Source organism: Haliotis rufescens, unplaced genomic scaffold (genome assembly GCF_023055435.1).
Source record: "Haliotis rufescens isolate VD_foot unplaced genomic scaffold, xgHalRufe1.0.p SCAF_1, whole genome shotgun sequence".
NCBI lineage: Eukaryota > Metazoa > Mollusca > Gastropoda > Lepetellida > Haliotidae > Haliotis > Haliotis rufescens.
In genome coordinates, this window is record NW_025963779.1 from 80,289,076 (window position 1) to 80,308,724 (window position 19,649).

At 42.1% G+C, this 19,649-nt stretch overlaps 1 protein-coding gene across 1 annotated transcript; it reads left to right on the forward strand.

Annotated features, from left to right (window-relative positions):
- The first annotated feature begins 16,280 nt into the window (after positions 1-16,280).
- Positions 16,281-17,732, forward strand: LOC125372144 (cysteine-rich, acidic integral membrane protein-like). The gene has a single exon (XM_048381228.1). It carries the CDS (start codon positions 16,281-16,283, stop codon positions 17,730-17,732), a length of 1,452 nt encoding a protein of 483 aa, XP_048237185.1.
- The last annotated feature ends 1,917 nt before the right edge of the window (positions 17,733-19,649 follow it).

Below are 19,649 nucleotides of genomic sequence, written 5' to 3' on the forward strand. Positions count from 1 at the left end.
GTCATCCTACCTAGACTGCACGGGGACGTTGATCATACAATAAACCAATGGTTCTTTTGGCCAAGACTTGATTTTTAACAGAACACCATGTCATAGCTGGAACTTTGCTGACTCGGCGTAAAACAACAAACTACTTATGTTGCACAATATAACAGCCCTGTGCATGGTTGTTGTATCTCTTTCAGTGATGGTCATTTGTTCATGGTCTGGAACACCAGTCTGAATCTAAACAGGACACAGACGACTCAACAAGCTCATGGATACAGCAAGACTCTCACATGTTGACAAGCACCTTGGGATCTTGATGTCTCAATGTCTACTCCTTGTGTATATATTAACAAGATACTGTTAACTTTAGATATTTACTAATTTTCTCTTTTCCTGGTTGAATGTATTTCTAACATTCAACAAACATGTCCAAAATCATCATGCTGTAAATAATTATAAAATCTGACACACAACGACAAACTGTTATTGCACCATGAAGAGACCATCTCAAATTTGTTAATGACAATATAATCAGTATATGAGTTTGGACTAACACCTCCTTGAACAGTGTTTCAGTTATATCATGGCATGCCGGTTTTATGTGGGAGGAAGCTCCAACTGGTGAAGGTCTTAGATGTTTACAACTATGGTGAAACCAAAGGCCACGTGTATGGTGCTGACGAATCTACAAACATCAGACAGAGCTGGGATTCGAAGCCATAATAATAGTTTTCTGACATGCCTAAGGGACATAACTATATTTTGAGGTGCCGTAGTCCCTGGGCTAGCCATCATGCCTCACAACAAAATAATGAGCTACAAGAACATAAGTGCCATTGAAAAGGAGCACTTAAAATGTACCAGAAAAATCCTTTTAAAAAAACAACAGGCAGGCAGTTTTCATGCTGGAGACATCCACTTCTTCCCAACATGGAGTCCCAGCCACCAAATGAACACAGGGGGTGACATTTGTATAGCATACTAGAGGGGAAAGGTATCTCTTTTCTTGAGCAAATTGTAATGTCTTGTAATGAAATCCAGCATTAGAAATTGGCACTAGTCCTCAAGTCCTTGCCAAACTGCCCAGTAGTTTAGGTATCATATGGACTAGAAGACATTTGCCAATTTTTTAAGGGTATTGTTATATGTTATCATTTTTAGGACTAGTGGACTTCAACAGTTTCTATTTCACTGAGTCAACAATCTCATTTTCTCCATCTACAACTAAGGAATTGGCAGCCTTGAACTCCTTGCATGGTCTGAGCACTACAACTATTTGAAGTCTTTGTTGCTGTCTCAGTGTTTCAACTGTGGAACACACACACACACACACACACACACACACACACACACACACACACACACACACACACACACACACACACACACACACTTCTGTATCTTAAATATCATATTAGGGATAAAAACTATTTATTACGCTCACAAAAGGCTCTCACAAGACAATTCTTATTCCTGATATAGGACGTCTCTGATACGGAACACTCCCTCAGCTAATAGACTATATTTACATACTTACTTACAAATGACAATGCCTCAAGCAGGACATGATGAGATTCTATCTAATACTCCGAGCATTTATGTAGAAAAACATAAAAATCATGCATCCTCTTACCAGAACTTAGACACATTAAAGCAATAACGGTCATCTAAATACAAAAATTAGGTTCACACCTAAATTCAAATAGTTAGCAAATATATAAAATGTTCTTTTCCAGTAAATACATTTATAATAAATGTGTATATGATGAACTGACATAAATAGCAAACAAGGCCTGTTAACGTTGTTTAATGTGTTAAATACTATACAGCATGCTATGTTATCACATATAAATTTAACCCCTGAAGATCCGGGGTAGAATAAGTCTTCAGCAACCCATGCTTACTGTAAAAGGGGACTGGGCTTGTTGTAAGAGGCGACTTATGGGATCGGGTGGTCAGGAGCACTGGGAGAGACTGGCTGGTGCATTATGGGAGGTCTTGGAACGCCCGGGTGGCCCTGATGGTAGCCCGTCTCAGAGATTCCTCCCTTCTCAGGATAGCCAGCCGGGAGTAAAGGCCGGCGTTCTGGTACTCCACCACTACATGCTGTCAAGTCAACTTGCTCGTAGACAAAGGTTTGAGGCAGTGGTTGTGTCATCACTGGCAGAGGGGTGGTGCCAAATTGTACACCCAAGTCACCAATAAAAACTTCTATTACTGTATTGATTTGATCACAATTACAGCCAGAAACTTGAGCACGCACCTGAAATGAAATTATACATATGTTTTCACCAAAAACAATATTTCTACATCTTATAACACATGATTCCCCAATAAGTTCATAACATGGTACCATGATAAATTTAACATGTAGAATGTATGTCCTTGGCTATATGTTCACTATCTATGATGATTTATGTCGCTTAAGTTTCGCCATGCATGTATCAGGTTATCTGACTTTGGCTTGTTAGGCCCACTTTACCTGTGGCCTGGCAGGTGCATCCTGGGCTCTTGTACAGTCCCTCATTTGCTTTAGAGGGAGGTCACATGACAACCAGCTATGAACTACATGTACTGTTTGTCCAGTACACACTATGTCAGACAAAAGTTCTGTCAGTTGCGTGTTTGGTGAATCCAAAATTTCAGAACCCTGCTCCACAAAGCGATCTCAGTGCTGCGCCAATTGTAAGACCGTGTTAAATTATGGGAGCTACGATCACCTATATTTGGTGAATCCAAATATTGAGGGCCCTGCTCCACAAAGCTATCTTAGTGCTACAACAATAATAAGCCTATGTTAAATTATGGGAGCTACGATCACTAGGGCTGGGACGAGTCCAAATGTACTACCCGGGTACCCACATCCCTATTACCCGACCCTACCCGGGTACCCGCTGTTGGTGTCAAGAGATAGGTACAAAATGTCCGATAGGAAAAGTTTGACAGTAGCCCTGGCAGAATATTTTTAGATATACATATAAAACAATGTGGTCATGCATACACTGAAGTTGACTGAAGTTTTAGCTTTGTTCAAACACATTTAAGTCAGAAGGAACGTGGTCATTGTCATGAAGAAATGCGAACATTAGAGACTTAAAATTGTCGTGTAACCATCTAGTTATATAGTGAATTTTTGTCATGAAACAATATATCACGTGACTAACCACGGGTCATGGTAGTCCTCTGGGTACCCGGGTCCTACTCAGTACCCACCCGACCCGGGTACCCGAGTTACCCGTCTCAGCCCTAGCGATCACCATTATTTGCTGAATCCAAATAGTGCGATCTCAGTGCAAGCATTGTAAGACCGTGCTAGATTATGGGAGCCACTAACTTCACAGTTATGAGACGAAATATATCTTATACATAACAAGAAAACAGCGTCATCACTATCCCGCGCCATGGTTAATGCTGCACTCAGCAATATTCCATCCCGTGTGCGAAATATGCAAATATGTCGGAAAGCGCACGTTAAATCTCCAATAGTAAGTAATATTCCATCTACATGACAACAGTCTGTAAATAGTCGAATCTTGACCAGACAGTCCAGTGATTGATATCATGAGCATCGATCCACGCAAATTGTGATACCCAGCTCTAAAAAGAAAATACCTACAGGAAGAGGATCGAAAAGCTGTGGGTCGACCGGAATTGTAAAGTGTGTGAGTCTAGACGAAAGCCGTGATGGGAGTCCTACGGTCAAGACATGACATACCCTACATCGCGGCTCTCGGCTAGACAGTAGGCCTAAGTAACAGCTGGTCACCACAGGAACTTGTTATTGGTCAGCAAATAAAATATGTACCCTCTAATTGTAAGTAGAGAACAAATATAATTTAATGACCATCCTGTGATGGTCACCCACAGTTTAATCGAGTAAGATTTTAGAAGCACTCAAATTAGTGTTTGATCGAGTAACCCAGTCACGTTTATTTTACCTCATCCCTTCTCAACTCCCTGGAGAGTATACAACCCAAGCTGACTATGAGGAGAGACCATATATTTCTATTACCGTATTCGACGTAATAAGCGCCCAGGGCGCTCTCAAAATTAGAAATAGGGGGCTCTTATTAGAATATTATTTTGGTGAAAAAAACAGAGTTGAAAGATAAATTATTATGGTGACAGCCTGAAATGTTTATGTACGACAGACATATTTTCCCAGAATGTAATTGCCCATAATTAAGGGTGCATATAATACACCAGCCAATATATCAGCAAATATCGTCGTGGGCGCTTATTAGAGCGGGGCGCTTATTACGTCGAATACTGTATATGGTCTCTGCTATGAGGCACCACAAGGTTAATACTTACATTACCATATTTATTTCAAACCTTCTCATCATAATGATGTATAGTCAATTTCTATGGGGAGGGACCGTCAAAATATGTCCCCGTAGATTACCATTGCATCGTAGTGTTTCAGAGACCGTTACTCGCACTACCCCTTCCACAGAACCTCCGGGCTTGACCACATCGATGAGGGGTCTTTGAAATGGGTTCTTATTCCATACATCTTGGAGACAGTTGGTGTTCAGGGAGATGGAAAATAGCTCAGTGTAAACGGGATAAGCCATCGACAACCTTGCAGCAGGGCCACATCACACATAGGCCTTTATAAACAAATACCAGACTAGAACGTGCAGAAATGTCAAATATGAACTCAGCGTACAACAATGCACAGTGCAACATTACGAGAACCACGAACCTTCTACCGCTGTAAGGAGCTGAGAAAAGTTGCACTCCACAGAGTGCCGAAGCGATCGTAAAATCACACCCACACCTGGGATACAAGGACATGCATCAACCAAGTGAGCGAGCCTGACCACCCGATCCCGTTAGTCGCCCCTTACGACTGGGTTTCATCACTTGATTGTCTGGTTTGTTTACAGGCTGATGTCGCATGGCAGGAATACTGCTGTGCGGTGTCAGGCAATAAATACTTACATTTCTATGCCAAGTGTATGAATGACGGGTGCTGCCGGTATGGCAGGCATGCTTATCCGTTTCGCGAACACCTGGTGTCATCACTGATTGTCAGTGGGCCATTCATATTATTACCACGGCTATTTGCCCTTTCCGCCAATGGAATCTGTTTCGGCAGAAAATCTAGGCTGGTTATTCTCTTGCATTGACATTTTATATTTACAATTTCTATATATAGACAGCTACTGGAGTAATTTTGTTATTAAGTGTTTGATAAAGAACCCCGTTGAGATTCCAGCTTAACGTGTATGTCGCGTTATTCCCGTGTACCCTAGTGGTAAGGGGCGGTTACTTTGGTGACTGCGTGTCATCATAACCTGAAGGCGTTTTCTCATATTAAGACCCGTGAAGATCCGGGGTAGAATAGGTCTTCTGCAACCCATGCTTGCCGTAAAAGGCGACTTTGCTTGTCGTAAGAGGCGAGTAACAGGATCGGGTGGTCAGGCTCGCTGACTTGGTTGATGCATGTCATCAATCCCAATTGCGTGAATCGATGCTCATGATATTAATCACTGGATTGTCTGGTCAAGACTCGATTATTTACAGACCGCCGTCATATAGCCGGAATATTGCTGTGTGCGGCGTTAAACATCAAACAAACAAAATATAAATATGATATATATCATAAACAAACATTTGTTTACTTCTTTAAGTGGCATCCATAACAAGCAGTAACAACCCAACCAACCAACCATGTTATCAATCACCGGCTTGTCTGGCCCAAACTCGTTTACTTACAGTCCTGCCTGATATATCAGGATTACTTTGACTGCATCAAAACAAGAACAATCAGAACAAAGGGAATCTATGCTTAATAATATAAACCACACTCCGTATTTATGCCTGAAATGTCACGATGCAAACGGATCAGAGAAGTACACACGTGACTATCTTCACGTCATTTATTATCGACGTTGCTCATAATATCAATCACTGGTCCAGACTCGATTATTTACAGAACGCCGCCATACAGCTGGAACATACTTGTGTGAGGCGTAAACACAAGCAAACATCGTACATGTACATAATATCTTTACAATTTCCCTCCTCCATTTGATGTACATGGTATAAAAACTAAAACTTAATCTATTGAATAATGTGTTAACAACTATTGCATTGCCCTTTATAATTTCTGTTCTATTTATGAAGTTGTTATGTCAGAACATTCAAATATCGATTAACAATGACTTAGTGAATAATGTTTTAGACGACAGCTGTGTCATTGTGGTCTGTAAACAAAGGAGCTGGGATGTACTCTCTCCCCGGAATCCCACAGGGGGATGATTATCAGTGCTGCAGGAAGGAGGGAGAGGTACCCCCTGCGTCTAACCATTCAGCCCGCAGTGACCAACGCGTTCATTTTCATATTAAGTTTGTGAAAATGACTCTATGTGGTGGCCAAAGATATCCTGTAGTGTTGTACGTGCTTTTAGAAATAACTTGGGAGCATTATTAGAATGAGAAACCGGCTTGTCTTGTCCAGACCTGTTTAATTACAGGCCTGCCTGAGACTGATTATGAGATCACGTGTTACCGCAACTATTACAGAGTAAAGAAGTTTAGAGATTTCCGATGATTGGATGAAATATGAAACACTAATGGTATCTATCTGACGTCTTTTCAAAGGCGGTTTGGTAAAAAGACCAAGGGAAATGTAATCACATGTTGGTCCAGGTTTTGTTTCTTTGTTGTTGAACGCCGCAATCAGCAATATTTCAGCTATATGACGGCAGTCTGTAAATAATTGAGTCTGGACCAGGCATCATGAGCATCGATTTACGCAACTGGGATACGATGACATTCATTAACCAAGTTAGCCAGCTAGACCCCCGATCCCGTTTGTCGCCTCTCACGACAAGCATGGGTTGCGGAAGACCAATTAGTCACTGCAACAGGGATGTGGAATATGTTCGGAGAAAGCTCACCACCGACGAAGCTGTCATTCAGAACACAATACATACGAAAGACGTAAAAAATGTTTAGCCTTCTCTGGAACCACCTAAACTGCCTTTGACTTTGATCAGTTACGGATGGGTTCCTTTCAACCCCCTAACCGCTTACCTTCTTCATGTCTTGTACGAGCGCTTCCGGTAGATGAGATGTCGCACTTGTTAGCGATTACCAGAAGGTACACGACAAGGGGGTTAACTTCAACCTTCCAATAGTCAAATTTACGCTTATGTCGAGCAATATTCCAGCAGCTCCAGCCTTTGGTGCCTACATTTCACAACTTTTGAGGTACAATCGATCATGCTCTTTCTACGAAATTTCAAAGAGCGACATCATTACGACTCTTGCTCAAAACGTGTTTGATCTGGATTACAACATTTAGGGCCTCAGTAACAACTTCCAAATGTTTGATGGTAGACATGTTGAGGATATTTCCAAATTTGACGCATTTGACAAAAATGATGTCCGATGCAATTCCCTATGTTTGACTTGTACAATACTATGTTGTCGGTGGTTTTTTTTTCAGAACAATTGTCTTGCCTTTGCATGTGTTTGTGATGGGTGCCGCCTCTGGGACAGGTTACGCTCACCTTTTCGTGAATACGTGGTACACTGTTTGATAGTGATTCATAAACACATGCTTTTGACATAGTCGGAATCGTAATATAGACACTGCTTTTAGCAGATATTTCATATGGTTATTGGAATGTGTTTTGTCGCTTTTATTTACAGATATTGTCTACACCCGTGACTGACACATCGCCGGGGGAACAGTGATTTGGTTTAGGTAAAAGATGAAATACACTTCCTCGGTTTTGGTTGGGTATAAAACTGGGGGTATCGGGCATCGGGTAAGGTTTTCGATTTTATCCACGAAGCAACAAGCTATGACACATGTTATGAAACTATGCGGGCAGAGTTGAACCCCAAAAAGCGTCATTATGTGAATATTAAGAAACCCCAGAAAACAAAAGATGACGTCACAGCAGGTTTCTAATAGTTTATAACCATAAGATATGACCTGTTATTGCTGCTGTATTATTGTGTAACGTGTGTAACGGGTGTCATTATCTCTTTGTGGATAATGTCAAAGGACATATATAATTTACAAACCTATAGTACGTATAATAAGAAGATTGAGTTAAGCAAACGTGCTTTTTCAATTTTTCTTGGATATTTAGCTTTGCGTGAGAATGGGCATAAATTATAGTTTCAACACGACACAGAAATAAAAATCAAACTGCTGCTGATCAACATTCTCGACATTTAGCATTACAAAGAAAGACTGCCAATAGATATGCTAAGAAACGGTAAACAGGTAGCATAATCACCATTCTTTATCACCCATACCTTTATTTAATGACAGCGACCAACACATTCATCTGAAAGAACCATAATCTTCAAATGACATTCTTCAGTGTTTAATCCCTTTTCAATGCCAAGCTGAATGCATGTTCCTTGGACTTAATACCTGGATGCTACGAGAACCTTCGATCTGTTCTCAGAAACTACTGTATAACGTTCCTAATTGTTCCAGGTAAGAACTAGCGACATGACGGACGAGCCACAACGCCAATTAAATCGATCTGATACATTTTCGACTCCCAAATCTTGCGATTTATCAGCCAAGGGGAGAAGAGATAATGTCTTTGTGTCTGATCTGATCATCTGTTTTCTGGTGTCATTTATACCTTGTGTTTTCTGTGGCCCCACCTTTACTGAAATGAGCTGCTGGATTTTCCTTTATGCCGGGAGTGTTGACGCAGCGTGTTTACCATGCTGTTGATTTGCCTTCTAATGTTTGGTTATTCAGGTAAGATTAACAATAATTATTTAATATAGTTGGTAAGTCATGGCTTAAAGAAATGTGAAAATATTTCTTGAATCTGATATATATTCACAAAGTGATATTACAGCAGGATATGTCGTATCAATTATTCAAGAGATTAACAATATAATCTGAAAAATAAAAGTTTTTGATAACTACCAAAATCATAATAAATCGTACATTTCGGAACTTAATTAAAGACCAGTGAAGAGTGTATTAGTGGTCTTATATGGTTACAACAATAAGAGTATATCCTGAATCGTGTTATCTTATAATGGTTAACTGTACAACTGATTCTGGAAACAACGTAGGTATACACTGAATTATGTTATGTTATATTAACTGTACAGCTGATTCTGTAACTACGATCGATATATACTGACTCTTGTTATCTTATATTAACTGTACAGCTGATTCAGGAACTACCAAAGGTATACACTGAATTATGTTATGTTATATTAACTGTTCACCTGATTCTGTAACTACGATCGATATATACTGACTCTTGTTATCTTATATTAACTGTACAGCTGATTCAGGAGCTACCAAAGGTATACACTGAATTGTGTTATGTTATATATGTTATATTAACTGCATGCCTGAATCTAGAGCCAATCTTCAGTCAATATAGGTTACCGTATATTATGACACATTGTAGCTCATATAAAGGGTCGAATCATTTGATATTTAGGGACGGTGGGCGGTTTTCATGTTTGTTTTTTCTCCATATTTAGGGGATTTGTCTTCTTCATAAAAGAGAGCTGGGATTTGTTTTACGTCGCATTTCAAATGCAACCTATGGAACATGAATTGTCAATACAAGAGAATAACCAGTCTAGATTATCTGCCGAAATAGATTCCATTTGATGTCAAGGCAAAATAGCTATGAAAACTATTATATGAAAGGACAGCTGAAAATCACCAGGTGTTCGCGAAACTGGTAAGCATGTCCTGCCCTACCGGTAGCACCCGCCATTCACATGACGCCCCACAGCAGTACTTCTACCATGCGACGGCGGCGAGTAAACAAACCAGACAATCAAGTTATCAACGAACCAAAAAGTCCAGTGACTAGATACTGCATTTACTGATTTTGTTGAAACTAATGAAAATGATATGATAATTTTGAATTACGTCTGCTGTGTCGAGATTCTTCTGCTTATAAGTAAACACAGTGTTGCAAAAAGTGTTATATCTGCTCATTGTTCACAGAAACATTATAACTGTACAGACGTAGGTGGATAAGAAAGGATATTTGTATAGTAAAAGGCCATTTTTACAACACCGTGCGTAGCCCTAGCAATAGCATATCTCAAATAAATAAAAGTAACAAAAACCTTTCCATATTCATAAGAAATCTCTGCCCAAAACAGCGTCGATGTACGATTCCGACCAATCATGCGCCTGTGTTTATGAATCATGATCACATAGTGATGAGACCAGGTCTACGCAAAAAGAAAAAAAATACCGCTAATCTACCTAATCTAGCCTATCCTTACTGACACCGTGAGTAACCTAAAAAGGTACTTTTACAGGTAAAATGATAATAAACTTAGAACATATTCGTGTGCAAGTATAAAACGGCCTATAGCCTGAGGTAATTACGTAATTCTTGTCCCAAGGTGATGACATCCGGCCCGTGCATTCTCACAGGTGCAAATGTCTCGAGTTGGGGGTGTTCTCAACATATATATTACTGTTATTGCACTTTATTGAGATATGCATTGACGGGGGTAGCAATTAAGATATGTACTGCATTATATTTGCTTGGAAAAATGATGGAACATTCAAAAGTTATGAAATGGGGTGTGTATTGGAAGGATGGGTGTTTTAATCAAGAAGTATCTGTTGTTCTACAGATGATATCTTAAGCTAGCATCTGACTCAGCTGATGACGTATCTGAATGTGTACTATCACCCAAAGGTATGATAACTGATGCATCAAGGCTGATATCTACGCCGTCACGTTGGCGGTACTGACATTATATTTCAAGAACGTGATCTTCGGCCTTTTGTCATACCTCTAGCAAAGGCTGTCTTGATCAACTCTCTGACATGTGTGAGTTTGAATGGTGTGTTATGTCTTGCCACGAACCCTTTAAAGTTAGCCCAGATAAGTTCAATGCTGTTGAGCTCGCAATGTCAGTCTCGACTGTGGCCGAATGAGAGTCCCCAGGCGTATGGTGTGTTATAAGCAGACTGGGTGGACGAGTGACAGGCCCAGGCTTTGCAGACCTCCTGTCACCATCACCCAGGAAAACGCTACATACGTATCCTCCATCTGAGGAATCGTATTATCACGGTGATGCCATAAGCTGAGACAGTCATCCTGTCAGTCGCTGGACAGTGTCCAGAAGACTGTGTTCGTACAATATCAGAGCATGCAGACCACTAGAAGACGTGACGCTGACACCAGAACATCGATGCACAGCAGAACCGCAAAGAGTCACGTTCACGGGAGTGAGTAGATTACAGCTGATGGAAGAGGTTGTGTCTACCGCCGTCGAGGAGAACGAACGTCACGTTGTGTTAATGAACCGTTTGGAACCATTTGGTTTAGGGCGACATCTGTAGCCACGTCAGGACATATTTGATGTTTGTGGAAGGTAACATCACTGGACAGCTTTCCAATGACCAATCGCTATGCCCTGTTTTCCTACCGTTCTTGCAACAGAATCCGCAGGCCCAGTTTCAGCAATATAACACAAGGCACCATACAACGTCTTCTTGCCTTGGCAAGCACAAACACCAGACATCACCTACAGAACACTTGTGGGATCACCTTGATCAGGGAGACTATACATAGAGACGCTCCGCCAGAACCGACAAATTAGAGCACGGCCAGGTCGCCCTTATAACAAGAATTAGTTCGCACTGGCCTTCCGGGAAGAATGGCGTCGAATTCCATTTCTTGTGATCAGACACTTCACATCAATGGGCGTGCATTGATGCCTGTGGTGAGCAGACACGACACTGACTGACAATTGTGACATTTTGGAGGATTAAAAGTAGTTTCGTGTAATGATTTCAGTCTTGATGGCTGATCGATTACTGAACAATTGACCCCATCCTTCAAACTGTGGACACAATAAATTCATTATTGTTCTCATTCACAGCTGATGTTGTTAATTCATGTCTTTTGACAAGAAACCTATCTAACACAACATTGTTCCTGTTCTGTCTGTAAGAACAAACAGTGTTGGCTAGTAGCGTTTTTTTGGCTCGTCAATTTAGGTTTTTGCAATGAACAATTTTTATTTATATATAACGTATTGGTTGTATTTTCGTTCCAAGTAAGGGTAATTGATGTTCAATGGGCATTTCAAATCACAGTCAACAACATTTCAGTCACATCACAGCGGGACAAGTGGAGTCAATACTTTTGTCCACTAATACAACAGAGTGGCTTAATTGATATGGTCTCTTGAAATGGAAAAACTGAAATGAGTTTTAATAAACAGGTGCTACAGACATACTGTCTCATGTGCATATCATGTCAAAGATTCATTTATGGCTTTGCTCATGAAATACTCTGTATTGATGAGGAAGGCCATATTAAGGTCGATACATTTTATAGAGGCTGAAAAAAGAAACTTCAAACAGATGGAGACCGATTTTTGTATTTACACAAATTTATGAGCTGTGGCTTCTTCTTATTTTAAAAACACAAAACGGACCGCCACCCTCGTTAGAAATCAAATGGTCCGCACGCATGTATCTTGAACCAGCAGAGACATAATCATGACACTTGTCTGAATCTAGGCGCCAGTGAGTGTGACGTCACTGACAAATTCACCTGGGACAACGTCAGCTACAGTATGTTCTTCGACTGCTCCCTGGCCTACAGCGATGCCGTGGATGAGTGTAACAACACAGGGATGCAAATTCTTCGACTTAAGACGACAAAAGAGATGAACTACTTTTCTGCAACAGTTGTGAAACTAGGGTAAGTAGAACAGTAGAACTTACCTTCTCCCTTCACCCGACATATATACGATGGTACTCCATACGGATGTTCCTGCACATACGAAAGTCGCTTTGTCACATTCTAAAGTTACTTGTACCCATGAGGTACCAGATAATTGTTACGACTATAATTCACTCGGATCAACTCGGCTTCTTCCGCAACTTTAGAATAATTCCGACAACACGAGAGTAGTGATCTCTGACAGAAATAGTTAGTAAAACTTACTAACTTAGTGAATTTCTCTATCCACTCAGAAACTAACATGTCAGTAGACTATACGAATCAGTTAGTAATGTTTTACTAATTAGACTAGCAGGTGGCCTATCGTTGATTTGTAAAAATTACTAATCAGTTTGTTGAGATTACTACCCATCTTTCAAAGAACTACTGGTTTAAAGAGTGCATTATACTATTTTAATCATTGAAATTTACCAATCTTGCAGTAACTTTTACTACACTTTAATAAAGGCTCGTTTCATGGTCATTTTGCAATCCCTGTTGACAACTGCTGAATACAACATGTAATGATTTTCAGTGGCATTTTAAGTTTATTTACACAATACTTACAGGAATTGACAGGTAAATCAAATAAACATATCTTGTTTTACACTCGCAAACTCAACTTACCTCCCTTCTTCATTGAGTAGGGACGGCGGGGTAGCCAAGTGGTTAAAGTGTACGCTCGTCACGCCGAAGACCCGAGTTCGATTCCCTCACATAGGTACAATGTGTGAATAACATTAGCAACGTTACAAAGCGAATATATAGCTAACGCTCACAATCGCCTCCTTGTCTCAAAACAAGAAACTGACCAGGTTACTCTCCGCTGTTACCAGTTAAGATAGTAGAATGTACTAGGCTCTATATTTCAGTGATAGAACAATAGTTCACTGTAATCTGTTTGATGACAGATAACTCCGCATGTATTTTGTAATCATGACGATTAACTTTGAACAGTTTTAGTGCCTCAAAACAAGGCGAATATGTTTTAGACGAACGCACACTACAGCTGTGTGTGTGATTGTCCAACATGGTTTCCTTCCAGTGCTGGCCCAGATGAATTAGGGAGTTGAGAGCGAATATTGAGATCAAGACGTGAACACATCAGTATTGTTGCCATGTTGGAATGTAAATCACATTGTGTATAAGATACAACAACAAGGAGGTATGGGTATCGGGAATCTGTCCTGACATTGCAACGCCTCCCAACGTGGACAACTTATGCGCCATGTACTCTGCAAACATCACCGACAAGGAAACCAGGGGCTACGTACACTTTACATCCAACTGTCAGGACAGCCACGGCTGGATATGTGAGGATAAAACAGGTACCAAATTACATCATATTTTACATTTTGTTGGTTTGTATTTGATTTTTGCATACTATTAGTTTGTTTAGTCACCTCTGTAGTTTATTGTTTAACGCACATTCAGCAATATTCAAGCTATAGGACGGCGCGGCTTGTAAATAATCGAGTCTGGACAAGACAATCCAGTGATCGATATTGTGAACAACGATCCGGGTACCCCAGCCCGATCCATTTGGTCTCCTCCTACGACCAGCACAGGTTGCTGGGGACCTATTCTTACCCGGTACCCCCACGAGGTATATCAATACATAATATGAGTAAGGAGAGATCGGGAACAGCAATGTGGCAGCTGTCACGGCAACCTGTAAATGTTCGAGTGTGGTAGAGCGTCTGACTGGAGAGTGGAAGGTCTGGGGTTCAAACCCCGCCGCGTCAAACAAAAAGACGATAAAAGATGGTACTTGTTGTTACCCTGCCTGGCGCTCGGAATTAAGGGGCTAAAACAAGGACTGGTCGGCTCGATATCAGTATACTGTGTCTGAGTGGGGTATTCATGTTAAACTGCGACATGGGGTCTCAGTTGACCAGCACTATAAATCGGCATTAGTCAGGAATAGTACAAGCAGCCGCGCACACACACGTGCATGCACGTATATATGTGCAATCATCTTTGACGTTTAACCCCATTTCACCACAGTTCGAGTGTTCCTCAGGTAAACCAGTTGTTGACAGCATGAGCACCTATTCATGCCATCGGTGCACCATGCCACGCTGTGTCAGATGACGCATAATTGAAATCGATAATAGCAGGAGTGTGGTTTACATGTCGATAAAACCCAACACAATCAGAAGCCGAGAGAGTTCAATCAGTTTCGATACGATCTATTGATTTTTCCTCTAATCTGAGCATATTTGTAGTCTTTAGAGGTTCTGAAATCCCATTTGGTGTATTATCCACTAGACCACATCGTTATTCCTGTTTGCATGTTGCCTGGCACGTCGGCAGTGATCCTTGCCTTATTACTATTACAGGACAGTTCTGGGTGCGGGAAAATAGATTTCCTATCGAGATCTGATCCAGTCTGTGTCCTTTCATTGACACGCCGCTAATGTCATCCTGGACAGAAACGTTGCACGGACTGATAGGTTCGCAACTGCCGAAATGTCTTATCCCCAGTAAATTGTTTCTGTTCATTTGGGTTGGAATGTGTCTTTGCTAGGTATGACGTAACGATCAGGAACAGCGATCAAGAACGAATACCAGATTTACTATTTTTGAACCAAAACAGTTAAAAAACGGTTTTTTAAAAGCCTGTAAATGTTTTCAAATTTGCGTTGGTATTAAAATGTGAAACTTTTATATGTCAATATTTGTTATTTTGCAGAAGTTAATCTGTTCAGCTGCCGAAATATCTAAAGATATTGTATGGTCGATCGGTTCATGAGGTATTAATATCTTCCCTGAGAAAGTTTCTGTTATTATATATAACGACAAAACGGGAAAAAGTCGTAAAGCATGACGACTTGTAAGCCAACAAAACAGGTAATATTCTCTTGTTTAGTATGAGTTCATGATATGTCATTCATGTTAATAAACCGTCGACCCAAACCTTCAAACCTGTTCCCTGAAACAGTTAGCCCTATAAGTCGTGATTGTTGTACTCTGTGTTTCCAGATGTCCACCCATGTCCGTCACCATCGACACCGTCAGGAACAACGTTGGATACATTGACCTCATCCCATCCAGGTAACACACGCAAAGATAAATAAACGAGTAAAAAGCTACTTTGAAGTTCGTCGAAATGTTTCATTTCTACTTAATATGATACAAATGTATCACAGAAACTTTTAGCTTTTAATGACATCCTAATAACGATTTATTGAATTAATAAAATGATCTAATATCGTATGCAGTGAGAGAAACCGTAGCATTCTACAGCTTGTCCCAAGACCTGTGTACGTGTTGCAATGTGATAATGCTTCTGGCCCAGTTGTGGGAATATTGGTGTGTGATGCGTCTGGCCCAGTTGTGGGAATATTGGTGTGTGATGCATCTGGCCCAGTTGTGAGAACGTTGGTGTGTGATGCGTCTGGCCGAGTTGTGAGAATGTTGGTTTGTGATGCGTCTGGCCGAGTTGTGAGAATGTTGGTTTGTGATGCGTCTGGTCCAGTTGTGAGAATGTTGGTGTGTGATGCGTCTGGTCCAGTTGTGAGAATGTTGGTGTGTGATGCGTCTGGCCCAGTTGTGAGAATGTTGGTGTGTGATGCGTCTGGCCCAGTTGTGAGAATGTTGGTTTGTGATGCGTCTGGCCGAGTTGTGAGAACGTTGGTGTGTGATGCGTCTGGCCGATTTGTGAGAATGTTGGTTTGTGATGCGTCTGGCCGAGTTGTGAGAATGTTGGTTTGTGATGCGTCTGGCCCAGTTGTGAGAATGTTGGTGTGTGATGCGTCTGGCCGAGTTGTGAGAATGTTGGTGTGTGATGCGTCTGGCCCAGTTGTGAGAATGTTGGTGTGTGATGCGTCTGGCCGAGTTGTGAGAATGTTGGTGTTAAATGCAAGTGGCCCAGTTGTGAGAATGTTGGTGTGTGATGCGTCTGGCCCAGTTGTGAGAATGTTGGTGTGTGATGCGTCTGGCCCAGTTGTGAGAATGTTGGTGTGTGATGCGTCTGGCCGAGTTGTGAGAATGTTGGTGTGTGATGCGTCTGGCCCAGTTGTGAAAATGTTGGTGTGTGATGCGTCTGGCCCAGTTGTGAGAATGTTGGTGTTAAATGCGAGTGGCCGAGTTGTGAGAATGTTGGTGTGTGATGCGTCTGGCCGAGTTGTGAGAATGTTGGTGTGTGATGCGTCTGGCCCAGTTGTGAGAACGTTGGTGTGTGATGCGTCTGGCCGATTTGTGAGAATGTTGGTTTGTGATGCGTCTGGCCGAGTTGTGAGAATGTTGGTTTGTGATGCGTCTGGTCCAGTTGTGAGAATGTTGGTGTGTGATGCGTCTGGCCCAGTTGTGACAATGTTGGTGTGTGATGCGTCTGGCCGAGTTGTGAGAATGTTGGTGTTAAATGCGAGTGGCCCAGTTGTGAGAATGTTGGTGTGTGATGCGTCTGGCCCAGTTGTGAGAATGTTGGTGTGTGATGCGTCTGGCCGAGTTGTGAGAATGTTGGTGTGTGATGCGTCTGGCCCAGTTGTGAGAATGTTGGTGTGTGATGCGTCTGGCCCAGTTGTGAGAATGTTGGTTTGTGATGCGTCTGGCCGAGTTGTGAGAACGTTGGTGTGTGATGCGTCTGGCCGATTTGTGAGAATGTTGGTTTGTGATGCGTCTGGCCGAGTTGTGAGAATGTTGGTTTGTGATGCGTCTGGCCCAGTTGTGAGAATGTTGGTGTGTGATGCGTCTGGCCCAGTTGTGAGAATGTTGGTGTGTGATGCGTCTGGCCCAGTTGTGAGAATGTTGGTGTGTGATGCGTCTGGCCGAGTTGTGAGAATGTTGGTGTTAAATGCAAGTGGCCCAGTTGTGAGAATGTTGGTGTGTGATGCGTCTGGCCCAGTTGTGAGAATGTTGGTGTGTGATGCGTCTGGCCCAGTTGTGAGAATGTTGGTGTGTGATGCGTCTGGCCGAGTTGTGAGAATGTTGGTGTGTGATGCGTCTGGCCCAGTTGTGAGAATGTTGGTGTGTGATGCGTCTGGCCGAGTTGTGAGAATGTTGGTGTGATGAGTCTGGACCAGTTGTGAAAATGTTGGTGTGTGATGCGTCTGGCCGAGTTGTGAGAATGTTGGTGTTAAATGCGAGTGGCCGAGTTGTGAGAATGTTGGTGTGTGATGCGTCTGGCCGAGTTGTGAGAATGTTGGTGTGTGATGCGTCTGGCCCAGTTGTGAGAACGTTGGTGTGTGATGCGTCTGGCCGATTTGTGAGAATGTTGGTTTGTGATGCGTCTGGCCGAGTTGTGAGAATGTTGGTTTGTGATGCGTCTGGTCCAGTTGTGAGAATGTTGGTGTGTGATGCGTCTGGCCCAGTTGTGACAATGTTGGTGTGTGATGCGTCTGGCCGAGTTGTGAGAATGTTGGTGTTAAATGCGAGTGGCCCAGTTGTGAGAATGTTGGTGTGTGATGCGTCTGGCCCAGTTGTGAGAATGTTGGTGTGTGATGCGTCTGGCCGAGTTGTGAGAATGTTGGTGTGTGATGCGTCTGGCCCAGTTGTGAGAATGTTGGTGTGTGATGCGTCTGGCCGAGTTGTGAGAATGTTGGTGTGATGAGTCTGGACCAGTTGTGAAAATGTTGGTGTGTGATGCGTCTGGCCCAGTTGTGAGAATGTTGGTGTTAAATGCGAGTGGCCGAGTTGTGAGCATGTTGGTGTGTGATGCGTCTGGCCGAGTTGAGAGAATGTTGGTGTGTGATGCGTCTGGCCCAGTTGTGAGAATGTTGGTGTTAAATGCGAGTGGCCCAGTTGTGAGAATGTTGGTGTGTGATGCGTCTGGTCCAGTTGTGAGAATGTTGGTGTATGCTGCGTCTGGCCCAGTTGTGAGAATGTTGGTGTGATGAGTCTGGACCAGTTGTGAAAATGTTGCTGTGCCTTACCTCCGAAGCACCCGTGAGAGTGTTGAGCTCAAAATCAGGCCTTGCTTGTTGCTTTGTGTCTTGTTTGACAACGTTTCACCTACGGCTGTAAAAGTGTCAAGGATTACATTTAACGCTTCTCCGTAATCTGCACGAACTGTGCATTAAGTATGACAAAGCGTCTTCGGGTGTCAGAAAAAGGTTTGAGAAATTCCATAAAGAAAAAGATCTTATTAGTTTTATCACACGTTTTTAAAGGAACTATACTACCTCCCGAATACAGTTTCAGTGTTGCATTACCCACGTCGCGTGGTAATTACCCACGAATAGGCGTCATATAGTTGAAAAATGACTTAGTAATGCAAATTAACGAATACGTCTTCTGGTAATATTATACAAATGTTTCCTAATGATTATTATAAGATAAATACAAATAAACTGACGGCCAAAAGAAACTTTACCACTTTTAATATGAAATTGCAAACATTTAAACTAAATCAATGCAAAACACATCGTCCAAACACAACAATGTCCTATGCAGAAAGTGAAGCACGTCTTTATTTTCCTGCAAATGCGAAAAAGTGAAAAAATGTGCCCCTTAGGCAGCCGAAACTTCACGTGCAATAGGTTGTATAAATGATAGGGACGGCATGTCAGACACTCACACTGATAAAAAAACAACATCACAGAACAACGGGAGCGGGCCCTGGGCATGATACAGATGAGAGTCACTCCTGCCCACATTGCTAGAACTTTTGGTTGTAACTAACCTGCTGCAACAGACCGGGCAGACTTCAGGAAGGCTAAAAGCAGGCAGACCCATGGTAACTACGCCCAATGAAGACCGGTACTTATGCCCCGGAATCGATTCACGACAGTGACGTCATTAGTGACGAATGCCTTGCTGCATACGGTTAGTCGACAGATAGTGGCCAGGCGACTCAGGACTCAAGGAATTAGGGCTTACATACAGGGGACAGTTATTGACAGCACAATATCGTCGGCAGATATTGAGATGGGCCCGGACCGTACGTCGTTGGCAGCGACGTGACTGGCGGAGGGTCGTCTTCACCGA

Bases quoted from the DNA above. Each gene is read 5' to 3' on its own strand.
- LOC125372144 (XM_048381228.1), top strand. From the start codon at position 16,281: ATGTTGGTGTGTGATGCGTCTGGCCCAGTTGTGAGAATGTTGGTTTGT.